Source organism: Melospiza georgiana, chromosome 2 (assembly GCF_028018845.1).
Source record: "Melospiza georgiana isolate bMelGeo1 chromosome 2, bMelGeo1.pri, whole genome shotgun sequence".
Classification (NCBI taxonomy): Eukaryota; Metazoa; Chordata; class Aves; order Passeriformes; family Passerellidae; genus Melospiza; species Melospiza georgiana.
Genome location: NC_080431.1, coordinates 59,969,198 through 59,988,792, shown reverse-complemented (window position 1 = coordinate 59,988,792; position 19,595 = coordinate 59,969,198). Strand labels below are relative to the sequence as shown.

At 35.3% G+C, this 19,595-nt stretch overlaps 1 protein-coding gene across 3 annotated transcripts in view; it reads left to right on the top strand.

The window, feature by feature from the left end:
* The window catches only part of B3GLCT (beta 3-glucosyltransferase), a 46,440-nt gene that overhangs the window by 7,179 nt on the left and 19,666 nt on the right, over positions 1-19,595 (top strand). For 2 of the 3 annotated variants that reach the window (XM_058018345.1, XM_058018344.1), the window contains exons 2-5: positions 949-1,010; positions 3,274-3,313; positions 6,205-6,314; positions 18,187-18,263. In XM_058018345.1, the coding sequence (XP_057874328.1) occupies positions 949-1,010; positions 3,274-3,313; positions 6,205-6,314; positions 18,187-18,263 (289 nt within the window). The remainder of the gene's footprint in view (positions 1-948; positions 1,011-3,273; positions 3,314-6,204; positions 6,315-18,186; positions 18,264-19,595) is intronic. The other variant, XM_058018346.1, reaches the window with a different exon arrangement.

The following is a 19,595-nucleotide window of genomic DNA, read 5'->3' as shown; positions in this document are numbered from 1 at the left end:
CTCTGAAGTCAATTTCAAGCAATAAATAATTTAAATTTGTCGTGAGACAATCCACTTGAATCTGTTTTCTGCCCCAGTTTTTAAGAAAGCCATCAATTTGACCATGAAGAATAGTGTCTTGAATTCCTTCCAAATTGTAACAATTTGCTTTCATTTGCATCTCTTTAGTGCTTTTAAGAAAAGGATTTCTTAAGAAGAATCTTAGCAAGGCTTTCTTATGTTAAATGGAACTTTTACAAATGAACAGGCTGAAACAAATTAAGTGACTACATCAACAACAAAAAAAGTAGCACCAGAACCGATTTTATTATTATTTTTCCTAATACAAACCAGTGTATGCAAAGGGTGGTGTTGCTATAAATAGTTTAAGATAAAGCTACTTCTGTGCAGATTAGTTCTGTGGGGTCCCTCTTCTTTTTGTAAACATTTATTTGGGTCTCATACCTTTACAAGTTTGAATGTTGTTTAAAGGTGACATTCAAAGCCTGTAATGGGCATCTTTACTTTTGATAGAAATTTCTGTCAGCCGCTGTAAGTTTCTGTGGTTCCAAGAGAAGCTTTGGTAATCCAAACTTTAACCTAAAACCAGTGCACTGCAGGTCTCCCCTGTGGTAGCACATTAGGCTGTTACCAAGTGAGCTACTGGACTGAACAGATTTTATTTTTATAAGGGATTTATTTGCCTTGAAGCCAAGAAAAATTGGCTTCATATCAGAGTGATTTTTTTCAGTGATGGTGTGGGACTTGTCATGCAGCAAATATATAAATTCTATGAGAACAGACTCTCATGTTCACAAAGATTATTACAAATACAGTATGATTTAATGTGAAAAATCTACCTAAATGATGGGGGAGAGAGGGAGGTTGTTTTTTTTTTTTTGGTGCAGAACTTTATCAGTTGTGAAAGTGAGCTCCTGTAATATGAAAGAAGTCTGTTTTTTCTTTCAGCTTTTGCTGTAAGTGTAGTTTCTGAAGGTGCAGAAGATGAGACTGAACTTCCAGTGCTGCAGGTAATAAATTTTAGTTGCTAGAGCAGGAACATTTTACAGACATTATAAAATAAACTGGAGTAGGCCTGAGCAAAAAGCCTAAAATCTGTGGCATTGATTATTTTAATTATTGACTTCAGTAGTACCAAATTTCATGTATTGTCTTTCTGTTCTAGGTCATATAAGTTCTTAGTGCTATTGCTGTTGAGAAAAGTTTATGAGTATATAACCTTTATTAATTCAGAGTTTTTGAGTATATAAACTTTATTAATTCAAATTAATTCATCTTCCTTCTTTCTTGGTTTTGTTAAATATAGAATATATGGAGAGGGAAATGGCTGCCTCTCTGCCAAATTAGCATTATTACATATTACCACTCAGGTCACGGCTCTAGCATAGCTCGTGTATGAAATTTCAAATTAACCACATGAGGAGAACTAATGGTCAGAGCTAGCCCTAGCTTTCAATAGCATCCTGAGTGTTAGGTGTGTGTGCCTGCATGTCCTTTCACAGACTTCTGACTACCATTTTTATATGAGTACATATTTGTAACAGATATTTGTTTATGTATAAAAGAAATGTAAGGGAGGAAAATAAAAAGAAATTGAATGAATCAATAGTTAGAATCTATAGCTGCCATTTAGATCTAGTGATTTTGACATCAAGTGCAATAGCAGTATAGTCAGAGGTATATATTTTGAAATAATTTTTGGTTTTGATGATGATTGCTTTAACTACAGTAATTTTTCTAGGTGAAAAATATCCCTATTGCAAACTGCTGATCTGCCACAGTGTCTGGGAGACTCTGTCATTCTGTTGTCATTACTGATAGATTATTGCTGTTTGTTAAATTCCATTACTGTCTCAATCCAGCTGTTACCTTCTTATATAGGATATAATTTATGAAGGCTTCCCTAATATTTTAGAGTTTCAAAACCTCCCTTCAGATGAGATCAGAGGTGCTTCCTAGACCTCTTCAGGCCAAAATACCTTTTTTTCCTTTTTTAAAAAAAATAATATTAACAGGACTATAACAGGCAACAATTGTTTTGTGTTTTAATAAAAGTAATTTTAAATATGGCTTATTCTTCACACAGTGTACCACAAAACACAAAGGTTTTTGTTTGCATGGAAAATCAATCTTCCTGTGTTTTTTTCTGATACAGGTTAGCTTTGAATGTTAACTGTGCTATATAATGACAGTGTTGTATATAAGTTAATATTATAACACATCTTTTAAACTTTTTTGACCCAGGCAGCAGGAAAAGGATCATAAGAATGGATGCAGTTGCAGTAATTTTTGGAAAGGTTTAACAGATGGCTACCAGGGAAGTTGGAGCTTATTCATTTCAGTGTAAAAGTCAGAGGAAAGATCATCTGATGCAAGTAAAGCTAAAAGGATTACATACATCTGATATTGAAAAAAAGGAAGAGGGCTCAGTATTTAGAAATAGAACTTGTCTCAAGGGTAGGAAAACTTGTATGAGGTTATTACTAAGGAAGTGTATGGCATTTCTATCTGAAAGCCTTAAAACACTGGAACCGAGATAGATCCTGCAATATTCTTATGCAATTAGTAAAGATGAGTTTGATTTTCATGTGGCCAAACCAAAGCACTGGGGTTCTGTCACCTGGGATAAATTGTGCAACAAATGAAGTCTCTGTTTTCCTTCCTACAACTTTCTAAGGCAGTGCAGAGATACCTGATGTTTGTCATACCTGAGTAAATTCCAGTGGGGTTATGTGCTACAACCTGTTGATATTTGTCTTGATATGAATTTCATTTGAGTCTTCCTTTAAGAATTGGCAGAAGATAGATTTGATAGCTAGAATTGATAGGTTCCTTTAGTTTTGAGAGAAGCTTGGTAGTAGATTAAATTAATAGAGTGTGTTAGGTTTTTTTCCCACACTGAACAGGTGTGTTTTTATTGTAGAACTCCATATTCCAAACCTAGTGCTCAGGAGATACATTATAAAGAAAAAAAAGACACTGTTAGTACTAATTTAAAGAGCTCTGGTATAAATTGATTAATGGAAAAGCATTTTCTCTTTTCTTACTCTTACTGTATTTTCTGAGTAATAGTATGTAAGCATATAGGGTATCTCCTGCAATTCTTGATGATGAATAACATTTTACTTTATTTTTCATATTAGTTTTTGAGTTAAAGCCTCTGTGTATACATATATAATCTGATGAGTGCTTTGACTCCCCGTGTGCTTCTGTAGAAATATTTGAGGCTTTGTGTATATTCTTACTTGGTTTTTTTTCCTTTCTTTCTTCTAGAACTCTGAAAAAAGTAGAACAATTAGTAAAATAGGCAGAGGTAAGTAGAGTATAGGGCTGTTTCACAAATACTTTTTTTTTTCTTTGTTCATGTAGTCTCATCAAACAGAAAATTCTAAATCTTTAATTGTACTTGCAGTTCTTGTAGTTGTTTTCTGTGAACATGTGCACTTGCACTGTGAAAAGAATGAATTGCTTTTTATAGTGCACTGTAGTTTAAAATAAAATTTTTTGATACTTAGCTGTTCTTGTAACACTTTACGATGAAACTGAATTTTACCATTCTGCTAGGCTCTAACTGTACTTGTAATAACTAAGGTTATTGTAAATTGCTTGTAACAAAATATAATTACTTTGTTATATCTAGAAGCAAGTATTTAAGAAACACATCAAACATTAATAGGTAGAATAGTGGTAAAACCATTTCTTGCTGCTGGACAAGTGATAAATAATGAAAATAAAAATTCTGCAAGGTTGCCTTCTCTGAAGAGCAGTCTGATGTCCTTCTGGCAAAAAGTTAACAGACCTGACTTGCACTGTAACTGTGGACTTTTCACTCTGTTAAACCCTCAGGACTTGGCTCTGCCTGTTCTAAAAGGACCCAGCTTAATTATGACTGTCTTCTGGCATTTCCTAATGTAATATTTGTCAATACTGTGAGGGTATGAGGAGCACTGGAGAAAGTGAAGGTTTTGTGGTTTCTTTCCTGTTGCTGCTGTTAAAAAAATGTAGTGGATTAGATGGACTGCTGGTCTGATGCAATACATCATTTTTTTTGCCTCTTCGTAATAAAGTTATTTTGGTTTGAGGTTTGTTTTTTGGATTGTTTTTTGTTTTTTAGGTCTTTAACCCATTTCTTAGGTAAAATGTAAGGGCTTGAAACAGAATGTAGTTCTTGAGGGCTCTTAGTTCCTCTGATATTTCATTCTTCTCTTTTGAACTGTTATATACAGATCAGTAGCACTTTTGGAAATTAAGCTTTCAAAAGACTGTTCTTTCTTTTGCTTCATTGGGTGTTTCTCAGTTTGGGAAACAATTGAGGTGTTCAATATTGTAACTATTCTCTGTTGACATTTTCATACATTGAATATGTCTTTTTATTAAGTACTTTAAACTACCTATAGCACAGGAAACTATTTCCATTTGATTTAACCATCAAAGTAGGTTTTATCTCACTCCTAGAAAGTATGCTGTTGTGGAATATCACAGGTGTTGTTAAATGTACCATAAGTGAAACTAAGTGTAGTTCAGATGCTTCCATATCTGTAAATATATTGGTACTAAAACAGCAATTACTAAAAACAAGGTAGTGTTTGCTTTTTGTCTCTGTAGGTGTTTTTGGAGTTGTGCATGTAGATTTAGCCCTTTGACTCTCATTAGCATCAACAAAGTGTAGTTTCAGTTTTCACACAGATTTTAATTTTTGCACAGGAAATCTAGCAAAGATCTTGCTAGGTAGCAATTAGTTGCTATTCAGAAGTTTTTATTATGCATGGAATTTTTAAGAAGTTTGGTGGTTCAGAGCATGAACACTGTGGATTCCTACACTGTGTAGGAAAAATGTGAAATGAATACTGATATCTAAACCAAAACTTTTTCCACCTCTGTAATATGTCACCAGAAACCTCATACAACTTGACAATTGTTTTGATGAATAAGCTAATAAATTGATGGAAAATAATATTGAAGGAAAAGTTGTAAAATATCTAACTGCAGCTTTGAGCTGTCACAGGTCTAAATTAACAAATAACTGTTCAGAGCAACAAAGCAATGTAATCAATCCTCAGATGTTGGACATAGCAATCTTCTCATAAGCTTAGTGCAGATATTTGTGGTTACTACTCTTTCTTTTCACAATGTTTTCCTTGTGATCCTTCTTCATGGGCTCAGTTTTACTCTTTTTCCTTGTGATTACTTGAAAGTCCTTCTTTCTTTGGACTTTCCTTCTTTCCTGCTTCCTTTTTTTTTTTTTTTTTTTTTTTTGGTGAACTTTGTTCCCTCTCCACAATTTTCAACATTCTGTACAGATCTCCTGGGCATTAGTTCAGCCTTTTGTAACCAAGCAATTCTCCTCATTGATTGATGCTTAGTTAATGCCTTGAGTGGGTTAAACAGCATAGATCAAACTTGGTAGGAGTTCTGGAAAAAGCATCTGTCCTCTTTTATTGCCTCATCCTCTGTTGTTGTCAGCTGTGCTCTGCTTCTGAATGAGGTCATATCTTCCTGTTTTCTAAGATTTCCAAGTATTGAGGGATTATTGTATCTCCTATTATCAAGAAAATTTGGCTACCTGCTTCATCATCTGCTTGTATTTTACAATAGGCACTTCTATAATCCATTAATGTTTGCAAAGCTATTTCCCTATTTTCTTTTAAATTTCTTAGTCTTCTCTCCTGTTAAAAGTTTTTAGTTGTGATGCCTTTAAACCCTGTGAAGACACCTGTGAGATATTAGTGCTGACAGATAAGAGTATCAGCTCAGTATTCTTGTGTGTGTGTCTCTCCACCTGATGTTTGTTTCTAGGTAGGGTTTTAATCTCTTTGTTTGGGAAGCAGCTTTTCTGTTTCATGTTCATGTGTTTTCTGGTGAGGGGAGATGCTGGTCTGTGACAAACACCTTTTAACTCTGGTGACAAGGAGTGCTGGTGTATTGGAGAAAAAGCAACCTCATGAATGTGGCTGCTGTTAAACTGCTGCACATCTTCCAGTCATGCCCTGCTCTTTTTAAATGAATCTGGTAAAGGACTGGTTTGGATTTTTGTGTGTGTGTGTTTAATAATGAGTTTTACTATTTAGAGAAAATATTTATATAACTAAAGGAATAGCTTACTATGTAATAGATTCCTACATACACCTGGGTTCTCACTAGCTTTGGAGCAAATCAGAAAATAATTTCTTTTATCTTTAAATCTTCTTATTTTCTTGCTTACAGAATTAAAAGGAATTGTATTTGTCATCCAGAGTCAAAGTAATTCTTTTCATTCCAAGAGAGCAGAAGATCTAAAAAGAGATATTTTGAAACAGGCTGTAGATCTTGGAAAGGTAAGTTGTGATAATATTAAGTGCACCTTGTTATATATTCTGTTGCTGCATTTTACTAAAAATATTGGGGTTTGTTGTGCCTTTTTTCAAATCCATTCTATTTCTTTTCTAATTGCTTTTTGTGTGCTTATAGAAAACTATTTCAGTGGTTTTTTACTGATTGTACACTGTGATTTATCACTACTTTAATTTCAACTATCCACCTTTTTGTGTTACGGCTGTTTTTGTTTGGATGGCATTTGATGCAAAAGTGATAAGAAAGACTTGCAAGAAGGCAATTTTTCAATATGACTGTAGTGTGTTTGCAAAGAAAAAAAGATGCATTCTTTATGAAGTGAAAAACATAACAATTTCATTATTAGTTTGAATAATTTTCATTGAGTATTTTAATAGAGCCAGTGAATGTGCTGTAAGGTAGATTTTGTCAGAATTCCATTGCACGGTTGTGACATGATGGCAGTAGAATGGAAATGTGTGTGGACATGAAATTCCTAAGGCAGGATTCCCACTTCCTGCAGCAGCAGTCCTCCACACCTCTCTTTACCCTGTCCCTGCATGATGCAGTGCCTTCCCTGACTATTCCTTGTTCCTCTGCCACCCCTCTGCAGACTGAGCACTCTCCCCTTGACCTGCTGCTGGGTCACACTGACCTGGGAGCTGCATGTACTTTACATTCTAATGGGAAATTTGATTTCTAAAGCATAACTCTAGAGAGAAGAGGTTTTTAAGAAACTTACACTGAAAGTTCAGTGTGCATAAACAATGCTTTATTTTCTTTGTGTTTTATAAAATAAAGAAAAAATTAAGAGTGGCATACATCCCCTCATATGAAATAGCTTCCTGTGAGATTATTTGACCTATTTTTCACTTCCACCTCCTTTGTTGTAAAGGAAAAAGAAATCTGATGTAAATTGTCTTATGTACATTAGTCTTGTAGTGCCTAAATCAGATTGCTGGATGTTTTAGGCTTCATTTATCCAAGCTTATCAAACCTGTTGTAATTAAATCCATTCTAAATGCAATTTTTAATCCCTTAATGAAATCAGTAATGTGAACAGCCTTTGTTCTGCAGAGTTCTGCTCTTTCAGAGTCCTCTGCGGAATTGATACAAGTGTTCAGGTCCAATGTGTGCAGAGAGGATTATGGTGTCAGTTGTTAAACCCAAGGATTTTAGTTGAGTTCTGTAATTGATGTTGCAGAATATGAGTAATAAAAAGTTCAGTAAGTAGGACTACAAATGGATTCAGTGGGGCTGGAATATAAGCATGTTTTGTGGGAAAGAGGTGAAATCATTTTGTAATCAGGGTTGTACCTGAAACTGACCTGGCTTCTAAAAACCTTTATTGCCTATTTGAGAAGATACCTTTATGGAAATGCTGAAATGATGATGCTTTTCCAGTATTAACAGTTACCTCTTGAACAGCAGTCGTGGTGTCTTAAGAGAAGCAGTGATGGAAAACCCACCAATAATCTCATATCTGAAATTTGGGAAAAGGGGAGAGCCATCAGTGTATAGGAAAAATAAACAGGCATAATCAGCAGGTTCTTGGTACATCTTGATTGTTTTGGTCAACTCACAATGCCACTGTGAGACACTCCCCAGCAATGCTGATTGTGGACATGGGGCAGATCATCTCTGCAATCCTGCATATCAACATTTGAAGTTGGCATTTTTCACTGCAGAGAATACAAATGAAATTAGTAGTTTCAGGCAAAAAAAGTAAAATCCTTGTGTTTTCAAAGACAACTGCTGTATGAAAACAAAAGACTACATCATCAGGTTCACTCCTCTGTTGTTATAGGCCCAAACAATAGATGTTTAGTCCATAAGTTAGTCATTAGTTATTTTCTGCTAGTCTGAAATGAGAAATGGAATCCAACTGGAATTAAGCCAGCACATATGCCTCACTTCAAAATGGATTAAGTAACTGTCGTTAATCTTAACAAGTGATTTGTCTATTTATTTTCTTTAATGGTGCACTTAAAACATTTTTTTAAAGTGAAACAATCTGTAATTCTGGTCACCAGTAGATGTCAGTATTTTGTTCTTGCTCAAAAATATTTTCCCTGGCGATTTATTAAATATTAGCCAAAACTCTTCAGTTAGAATTCAGCAATGGCAAAAATTCAGTTCAGTTTCTACCAATCTTCTTAATTTTCTGAGATTATGGAACACTTAACCTCTGTAAACTAGACCTTCGTAAGAGGCACCAAATAACAACAAAGAAGACTGTTGGAAGTGTAAAATGTTAATGTTTTGGACTATGCCCTTTCTGTCTAAAAAATTCAAAATCAGGATTACTTTTTTGCTATTACTTTCAAAATGAGAAAAGAGGTAAAATAAAGTTTTTGAAAAGTTACCAGTTTGGGTGCACTCAGTGGTTTTTAATTGCCTGTGATTGTGACACTGTTTAGAAGACAAAATTTGTATATTTCCCTATGAAAACTGGTCTAGTAGAGTAGGAGATTTTGTGCTTTGGGTCCTGCAGGGTTCTTGCATTGAACACCCTTGGCCAATTCAAAAAACTATAATTTTCCTGAAAAGTCTAAAGATCAAATGGGGTCCTATTAATAGTGTTGTGGTTAGAGGATTCAGTGGAAGAGCTTCTTTTTCAAGGATATTGAGTTATTTTTAAGTAACTGATGATGATTTGTATATTTACATAATTTGCTTGATACTTTCCAAAATTAATGCTCCAAAATTAATGCCATAAATTCAATGCAATCTGTAATATACCTCTTGCTTCAATTTTCAGTTACCTGCTCAAATTCAGGATTCTAGTATGAAAATCCTGTTTACTTCTCTCCCTCCTGTAATGGCTTCCCATTTCATGGAAGCCTCTTTCCAGCCGAGACTGATCAGGCAATTCATGTTTTGGTCCTGCAGTTTTAACAAGGTTTAACAGATTATATTTAAGTGAGGTGTTGGGTTACATTCTGACCTGCCCCTCCATCTCCATGTCTACAGTAGTTTTTCTTCATGGCAAGGTTTTCCACCATATCAAAATCAACCCTGTTTTTAAAATTAAAACAGGCATGTTTTAACATCAAAATTTCTCAGTATTAGTAGATTGATTCCCTTTGGTTTTTTGTGTAAAACAATAATGTGCCCTTTATTTCCTTCCTAGCAACAACTTTATTTTTTTTTCTACAAGGATTTTTTCATTCTTTTGTTTGTAACATCATCCACAACTTTAATATTTACATTTATTTTCCAAATCTGTCCATAAAACTACACTTTTATTATGTGGGAGAGCTTGCAGTATAAAACCCTAATAAGAGTGTGCATTTAAGTGATCGGTGTATGAAGTTCCTATTTCTACGTTTTTATCCACGTTAGCACCTGTGTTTGTTTTATGTTGTGTTATTTATTCTGCTTGCATACATTGCCTACTATCAGTATGCTCTTGGTCACTTTTCTTTGTTTTTCTTTGTAATGCTTCATTCCTTTTAGGATTTGCATTTTAAAGTGCAGCTACTCATTCTGGGGTTTCAGTATTTGGGTGCTCCTGTTGTGAAATGCTTCTAAACTCTGTTCTGTATGTAGAAAGGTGAGGTGCATTCAAAATAAAACCTTTTGAAAGTGGTCCAGGAAAACTGTACAAAAGATACTGCTTAGTTTGGAAAATGTATTTTAGAGTTGTCTTAAATCTCTTCAAGGTCAGCTTGCAGGGCTTTACACATTTGAGTGACTTTGTTTTATCTTTGCTTTCCTTCAGCTGTTCTCCTAGCTTTCTGTTTTAATTGTTTGATCTTTGACTTTTTAATATGCCCTTGCTTCTCATTCTGCAAAGGTACTGGCATCCTTTTGACAATTGCTAGGCTTTGTTATCAGCAGAATTGATGCCTTGCTCATTAGCTGCTGGAACTGTAAAAGTTACCTACACTTTGTGCTGGAAGGTGAACAGGATCGTTTCCCTCTAATGGATGCTCAGCAGATTTGAAGGAATTGGTAGCAGTCAGATAATTCTGCACTAATGAGATCTTTTAAATGTTTTAGCAGTGATGAGTGGGCTGCCTTCAGCCCTGCCTTGCACATCACAGACCATTTTTATATCACTGCTTTTACCAATCATATGTGTGGTAGCTTCCTTCACTTTTTAAATGCAGAAAATAGGACCTGTCACCTCACAGAGATGTCTTGACATGTCAGGGCAAAATATAAACAAGAAATTCAGAAGTTTAAAGTGCTTCAGGCTAAGTGTCTCTCTCAGCCCCTTCAGCAGCAATTTCTGCAAACTTAATAGGATTTGAACAAACCCATTTTACTAAGGTATTTCTTTTTCTAGTAAAGAATGAGAGATTGCTATAAAGAATAAGAGATTGCTTCTTCCTCCACTGCTGTTGGCTATATTGAAATTGCTCAGTCATCTTTGAATAGAATGCTCAAGTATACATGAGACTAGAAATACTAAATCATCAGATTGAAATCATTACCTAGTGACAGTTGTTTTGTTCTTGTATATTCTCCTGAGCATCTATACTGGTACTTGAAATACATTCACCAAATTTCTTGCCTTGTGGAAGCTTTTTTCTGCTTTCCTGTTCCTTCTCTTCTTCCCCAGTTAAAATAGGTACATTAGATTTACTGTTGTGGGGAAGGGACCTGCTCCCCCATGGATCACACTGATTTACCTTGGGAGACCACTGTCTCAATCTTGCTGTCAGTGAAATATGCTTCAGGCTTTCCATGAATATAAATCTACTTATACTGCTAATCTTGCTGATGTTTAAAGAAGCATCTGAACCCCATAAATTGCTTAATTTCATTGCTTGAATCATAGAATCATTAAGGTTGAAAAAGATCTCCAAATCATCAAGTCTTTCACAGAATACCGTCAAACCCACTAAACCATATCAGGAAGTGCCACATCTGCTCAATTTTTAGAATACTTCTGGGGATGGTGACTCCACCACTGCCCTAGGAAGTTAGTTCCAATGCTTAATCACTCTTCCAGTGAAGAAATCTGTCCCCATATCCAACCTGAAGTGTTTTTATGCACCAGTTGGAATTGACAAAGATTTTGCTTTTAAGTAAAAACTCACTTTACACATGAATATTATCAACTACAATACTAAAATGCTATCTTAAACCCATTCTAAACAAAGACCTTACTCAGACCAGGCAACATAATTATAATGGTTCATCTTTAATATTGGCTTTCATGACTAATAGCTATGTACTGTATACCACACATCTGTCTTTTACATGATTGCATTTATTTAGAATTCTTGTAAACTGTGAGCTGTGGAGAAAGCATTCCTCACTGCTTTTTATTCACTCAAGTGAAGAGCAAACAAATGGCACTTTATTGCAATATGTTGTTGTCATCCTCAGCTACTGTCTTATTATACACATCTGTGGTAGCATTTATAATAAGCACTTAAAACTTTTCCAGATTTTTTCCACACCTTTTTATTTGTCTTGTTACAAAATAAGGTCTGATTTGTTAATTTGCACACAGCACTTGCTGTGGTTTTTTTGCACACAGTACTTGCATTGTTTTTTTTGCTCTTGATTTGTGAAAGCAGGGTATTTGTGAAATTTGTGAAAGCTATGGCCTTTCACTGAACTCTCTGAAATGACTCTCTGAATATTATTATATATAATAATATATTATGAAAACTCGGTTCTTTTTTAAAATGATAACCAGGCATCTGAGATTAGAACAGAAGTAGAAATTCTCTCTAATGGAAAATAGTACATTATACTTTATTACTTTGGGCTTCCTGAGGAGCAAAGATTATTAGAAACCGTGCCTTATTAGAATCATGGGTTTTGTTGTTGTGGGAATTTTTTTACACCTTATTGTGGCCTTTCAGTACTTAAGGGGGCTTATAAAGAAAGAGGGGAACAGACTTTTTAGAGAGCCTGTAATAATAAGGAAAGGGTAAAGTTTTTAAATTAGAGTAGACTGAGACTCAACATAAGGAAGATTTTTTTACAGTGATGTTGGTGAAACACTGACAGTTTGCCAGAGAGGTGGTCCATATCCCATCCCTGGAAACATTTAAGATAATTTTGTTTGGGGTTCTGAGCAACCTGATGTAGCTGAAGGTGTTCCTGCTCACTGGAGGGGCCTGGACTAAGGCTTTAAATGTTCCTTCCAACTCAAAACTGTTCTAGGATTCTGTGAATGAAGCCTAAAGGAAGAAATAGAGCAGAAAATTAGAAGGACTGGACAACTTTGGAGGAGTTCCTAAATAACAGATGTGTTAAACAGAAGCAAAGTTCTTTTACAGTGTTAATGTATAATAGTACTTTAAATCATCCATGAGTTTTATTTGAATGGGATTATTAAAATAATATTTTTTCTTGGATTCTTTGAAGCTCTGATAAAACTGATATTTATGTCTTTAAAACATGAAAAATAATTTAAACGTGTATTGTCATTTTCAATATTTAAGGAAATTGTTAGAATATAGAGAAGATTAAGTGTTTGGTACAATATTTGAAGCTGGAAGTTCCCAGTAAATTGTCTGACCCACTGGGCTTAGAGGTAGGAGATTTGCTATTACTTTCTTTTACTATTGCTATTGGTATTACTTTCTTTTAGAAATCCTTCAGGATGTCTGCAGAATTGGCATGGTTTTGAAAATAAAGCTGTAGGGAGACTTCAGTATGTATTCCACAGCTCTGCTTTGTTAAAGTAGTCATAACAGATGACTGTAAGAGCTTGGCTTATTTAACCTCCCAAGGGAAGGCTGAGAAGGTAGGTTAGCTCTGAATGTGTCTCAGGATTGATTACTGAAAAGAAGATAAGAGAGAAGGGAAAATGCTGTTATGTGCTTGAAGGGTGTGTAGAGATAGGAAGACATTTCCGAGTCTGGAGCTGTGCAGTTCAGCAGCAGTGCTCAGGGTTCAGGTCCCCACTCCTGCCCCTCAGCTCTGGGGGGATTTAAAAGACAGTTTAATGAGCTCACAAAGCACAGAGATAATATATGCAAGACTCCTAAAGATATGAGCAAACTGGACTCATTAGGAGCAAATTCCTGCACACTACTTTATTTTTCTCTAGTGTATTACAAGATGGCTTTTTGCTCTGCTCAGGTGACTCAGTAATATTACAATGAACTGATTACCATCGTGTTTTGCATTTCACTGCAGTTCTGGATCTGTTTCTATGCCTTACTTGCGAAATCATGTCACACAGGACGTATAATTAATAGTGCTGAGCAAGATCTAGTGTGAGTTGTGTTCTAATAAAGTGTGTTCTCACAAAAGAATTCACTTAGGGCAAGGTTTGGTAATGCTTAGATGAAATTCAGTGAGCTACTTTGTAGAAAAACAAAGCAAACACAGTTCTGCTAGAGGATCATAGAGGATGTGACCCAGCCTGGAAATCCCATTTTAGCTGGAGTGCATCTCTGCCATCCTGGGTGCATACAGAAGCCCATTTTGGCCTCATAGTCTATGAAACTGTAGCATTTTAGCATGTCCTTTTGTTTTTACCCTGTACGGTTTTGTTCTCTATAAATTGCACATTTCTCATATAGGATTGTTAGGTTGATATGAAATTCCACATAGTGCAGAAAGAATACAGAAACTTGTTTCAGGTTAACAATTCTCTTACTTCTTAATTCTTTTATTCTGAATTACCTTTTCTTTATTGGATATGCTAGTCCTCCAAGTTTTTTCATGTTAATGAAGAAAACTTTCAATATTTAGATTCAAAAACCAGAGCTCTCTTAATGATTTGGTGTGAAATTGATTGTGTCATTAGCATCTTCATACTTCAACTTGCATAAAAAATACTAGATGATTTCAAGGTACAAATGATGCTGTGTGAGTCTGTGTCTTTGGAATTGGCTTGAAAATGTGGATCTAACCCCTTTATTCACACTTGGTTTTTCATTTGTGTAAAGCTTGCCATTGTCATCTGTGGCAGGTATTGCTGATCTCACTGTGCTGATAGAGTAGGTGGTATTTGGAGTAAAAATGTCTCATACTGTATTTCAGACCACAAGCAATTCCATGTCTTGGTTTTGCCCTTTAAACTCAGCTCAGTTGTCTTAGTGGGGAGAGTAGTTTCTCAGTCTTCAAAAAGTGGTAAAATTAAGTTATTTAGATTATAAGATACTTTATGTCTGTCATATGTAGAATGTTGGTATGTGTGAAGACATGTTTTGTAACTGTGGAAACAACAGTTTCAAGCTAGAACAACCAGTGAATGCAGTACAGGCCGTGGATGCATTTGTAGGAGAGTTTTATGAGATAGGCACAGTGTGCAAGTTACATTTCATTACCTTGACAGCACGTGCCCTTCCAGTCCTCAAAGCTGACACCAGATACATTTTTCTTTTTTGTTCTGTCCTTGTACTGAAGATGGAATAAATAAAATGAGTAGATCAGACCAGTTCCACTAGGTTCAGAGTAAAAATGAGAAAGAAAAAGCATCAGAAATGCTCCTGTGTTTTTGAAAGTGGCTGTTTTAGACCTATAGAGTGTGTTTAAAGCATTTCCTTTATTATATTAGAATTAATGCATGGTTAGAGGTGAGTGGAAGGAAAGGATCCTGGAGGACATGTATTTTCATGTTTTAGAGGAAGTTGAGTAGAGAAAGAGAGCAGGTTTATGAGAATGTCAAAGAGAAAAGATACCTTGTAAGAGGTATCTGGATTAGCTCAAGAGAGAGTGCTTTTTCTTTATCATCATTTCTTTGCTCTGCGCAAAGGAAATAGAGCATAATGGTACAGCTACTTAGATTATGTAATTTACTTAAATCTTTTGCATGGGTAAATGCTGCTTTTATCTAAAATTTATCCAGTTTCAGCCTTCAGTGTGATAGAGACACTGATTATATTATTATTAACTACTATTTTCTTTGTCTTTTGTACATGAAATACATGCTTCCTACAAATACTAGCAGGTTTTTTATGTGTGTAAAAATAAATGTTCTTGTAAAGACAGAGGTCTTCCCTTTTATCTTCTTATCTGCATTCCCTTAAGTAAGCATAATTTTGTGGTTTTACCATAAACTTACACTAAAAATAAAACTAAATAGATAAATCTAAGTAAATAAAATCAATAAGGATAAAACTATACTGGCGAAGTGAAGGGAGCCGACCCACCCTAATTGATCAGCATCGAACTCTGATTTATTGATCCAGCATGCACACTTTTATAATCGTGTTAATTAAGTTCATACATATTGCAAAACCTGAGCTCATCATTGGCCACAGATTACACACCAACCCCTCCTTTTGCTTTCAATAGCTGTGGTTTCTTATTGAGACCAAAACTTGTTTTTCTCATCCTGTTATTAACTGTTCTCAAGGCCTCCATGTTTGTCACTCTGCTTTCCCATCACTATCCAAGGACAAGGTATTTACTTGTTATTAAAAAACAAGCCTGAGAACTTTGCTGTTTACAGGAACGTGTCTGAGAACTTTGCTGTTTACAGCTGCCTTTTACTTTTCAATCAGCTGTATATTTTCATGGCCTTTTTTACTTCAAGACATGTCTGAGGAAAATTCTCCAACACTATACCCAAGTAAATTTTACCATTTTCACATTTTAGTGAAACAAAAGGTATTGAGAATACCATGAATAAGATTTGCCACTTCCACTAAAAGCTCTGAACTTCTGGTTTTTCAGTAAATTGAAAACAAGCAGAAACATATTTGTTAGGTTAGTTTGAACTAACCATAAATCAGAAATGCTGATTTCTGAGATGCAGGTGAATATCCTGTTACAAATTGGAGTTTTGGCATTGTTTCTTTTCAATTTGGGTCATTCCAATAGCATAAATCCTTATTTTTGCATAAGATTAATGCACTCCTGAGAGACACAGTTATTCCTTAGAGCAGCAGAGTTTTTGGGTTTTTTTAGTATATGAAATTTGGAGGTTTTATGTATTTCTAGATGCTGTGCTTAACTGCCCTTAAAAAGGATTTGAACTTGTAAGGGTCAACAAATAGTGCCAAGTTTATCTTAGAGCTTTTCTTAGAAAAGAAATTATTTTTGTGTTCAAGTGTGAATTTTATGGTAATGGCATCATTCACAAAAAGCATTCATCAAGCAGGACGGTTTGGCACTTGCAAGCTGTAAACAGAAAAGGATTAGGGTCTGGAGAGACAGGTGGACCCCTACAACTCATGGTCCTTTCTCTGGTTGTGGGAACACAGACCTCCAAATACAGACACACAAAGCCTCCTGCCCAGGAATTAGAAATGTGTCACCGTCGTATTTCCTGGAAAAATCTGTTTGCTTAGGATTCTTCTCCTGGGAAGCTGAGAAGTCTCAGAGAAAAAGGAAAACAATATTATCTCATTTGCTTCACCTGTGTTTTGCTGCTTTGGAACGTGGTTGGAGATTGTTTATCCAACAGATGGTTATTGTTTATCCAACAGATGGTTATTTCATTGGTTTCATGTGAGTTGTTTTGACTTAATGACCAGTCAGGGTCAAGCTGTGTGAAGGCTCTGGAAAGAGTTACAAGTTTTTCTTTAGTATCTTTCTACCCTTCTGTCTGTATCATTTTAGTATTTTTTAGTGTAGTTTAGTTTAGTATTCTTTAATATATTCTAATATCATAAAATAATAAATTAGCCTTCTAAGAGCATGAAGTCAGATTCATCATTTCTTTCCCGCCGTTGGGCACCCTGCTAATAGAAGAGAAATGGAACTTAAGGAGAAGACAGGACAGACTGCAGTGAACAGAGCAGGCCATGATGGCAAGACAAGTGTCCTGCCCAGCAAATTGTTACAAGTGACCATCTCCCTTTTTTCCCTGTACTTACCAATGATTTTTTCCTCCTTGGCCTGGTTCCAGCTAGGATAGGGGAAGAGGGGGGTTGACTGAGCAGCTGTATGGTGCTTAAGCTGGGCTTAAACCGCTCCTCAAACACCATGATCCCTCTTTTGCTGACTTTGTGCTCTTTAGTAAGCATCTCGTGTGAGGTTTTGTGCCAACCCAAAGTGCTGTTCCCCTGAAAGCTGTGGTGAGTCCTATGCTCCTATGGGCAGTGAGACCTTGTCAGGTGAGCAGGGAGCCTCTCTCCCTTCTCTTTAGCTGGTGTCACACCTGGACACAATGATGCTGCAGTGGGGGATTGGACTCACTGATGGAGTAGGGTACTGCCTATGTATTGAGGGATGTATCTGCATCCAGCTTTCCACGTGTATTACAAATTGTGCACTTTGGTTTATCAGAAGGCTGTGTTTAAATGGTGTTTTCTTGGAAAGTACTCCAGAATTCTAGCTTATCTGCTAGACACTGGGATCTGCCACATCAAAGAGGTTTTGAGTAACAAAAGAGCAAAGGAATTTTTGAGTACTTTCCTTTGTAGGAAAGCTTCTTTGATCTTTCAGGAAGAAAAAATGCTAACTCCTCATTTTGATTTTTCTGTAAAGCCATTGGATTTTGTGATGATGTTAGTGTGACAAGTCAAAGCTCAGCTCAAAGTAAGGAGTGTTGGAACTCTCACTTAAGCTTGTGTAACGTGATTGTCCAATGGAAGCCTTTGTAAAACACCCTTCATAATTTATAAGTATTTCTTCATGGCATTTTATAGTATGGCAAGGAGATTACTATGGTCTATTGATTACATGGATTCTTATGCTAAGCATTGAACTCGAAGTCTGTTAGCTTTATAACAATTAAGACAATTAAGAAATTACCGGTTGGAAGAAGCACTAACCTTGACTTGCAGTTCACCTTGTTTCATGCCATCCTAAGTCATCCATTCTTCACGGCTACTTGCCAGTCAAAACCTAGTAACCAACTGGAAAACCAATTAGTTTTGGTTTTCCATTAATTGTTCGGGAACAATTACTTGTTCCAGAATAATTTTTTAAAGACTGATTGATGTTTAGGAAGAAAGTACATATAATTGAAGTTTAATAGGAATATTTTTATTTTTCTTAAAGGAATTGCCTACGGTTCTGCTTATTCATCAGATCGACAGGCATGAAGGTGCATGGACAATATTGCCATTAATGAGAGAGTAAGTGTAATGAATGCCAGTCGTTTTCAGAAGATTTTGTAAGCAAGAATATATATATTAGTTACTCAGACCTTTTTTGCTTTTTTTAAAAAGCAGAAATTTTTAATGAGAGCTGCAACTTTATATTTTAACTTTCTTACTGTACTTTTCTTTGTTTTATAAAGCAATTTTCTAATAAACTTAAATCAGAGAAGCCTATTTAAAATAAAAGAACAGTAATAATAGAATTTAACTGAGCAACAACCTTCTTCAAATCATGGTGCATTTTAAAATTATTAGGGCAGTAAACTAGTCTAAAGAAATGGCATTTTTAAATGTTTATTTTTCTATTTGGTCCCCACTTCTCACAGTGTTAAGGTATGAGTTATTACAGAAATTTTGATCTTTCAGATTACTTGACTGAATGAAGTGGAATAAATTTTAAAAAATAGATCATAATACTTTTTTTGGGGTTTTTATTGCTTATAGAGTTGTATGTCTCTGTAATGAGAAGTTTTAGGTTTCAGAATCTTTGTAAATGCTTATATGGCAAATTTTCATATTATTATGATCAGAAAAGAGAGGTAGTCTCAAATATCTTTTCTTCTTAGCTTATGCAGATGGCTCCAAGGAGGAGATGCTGCATTTACATGGTAGTATCTTGCAAACTGTCAGGAAATTGTTTTAGTAATCCTGAAGCTCTATGGTACTGAAGACTATCTTTTGCCTGAAGCTTGCATTTGAAATCTGCAGCCTATTGAGTTTTAACTTAGTTAATATAATTTATTAGATGTATTCAGGGTGAGGTTTTTATGTCAGAGTGGTTGCAGGACAGGATACTTTTCCTTCTGCTTTCCATTACTTTATGTGTAGAAAAATGTAAATAGTGCTTGTATAGCAGCTGCCTGTGAGATATATGTAAACTGTGAAAAATAGCAGAAGAGATTTGAAGTAAATTGAAAACTGGAAGATGATGTTCAAGCTATCAATCATCTTCCCTGCTTAGCTCCTGTTTCAATGACCTTGTGGTTCCTCATCTGAATTATTTATGTCATGGTGACAGGGTTTACAGATACAGCTCTTATAAGATAGCAAAACTAAAAGAAAAAATACAAATGCTCATTTGTGTGAGAAAGCAGAAGAAAATTCTTTAGAAATTAGAAGAGGAATCTTAAGTAGAGGATTTCCATCTTGAGATTTCTGGAATATGAATTTCTTTGTATGTACTGTTCCACTTAGTACTTTTGGCAAATGAAGACATGGAGTAGTTTTGAAGTATGTTGCTATTTTGAAGCTTCTATAGTTTTGTTTTCTCAATGGACAAAAGAGGAAGAAGGGAGTTCAGCCCATCCT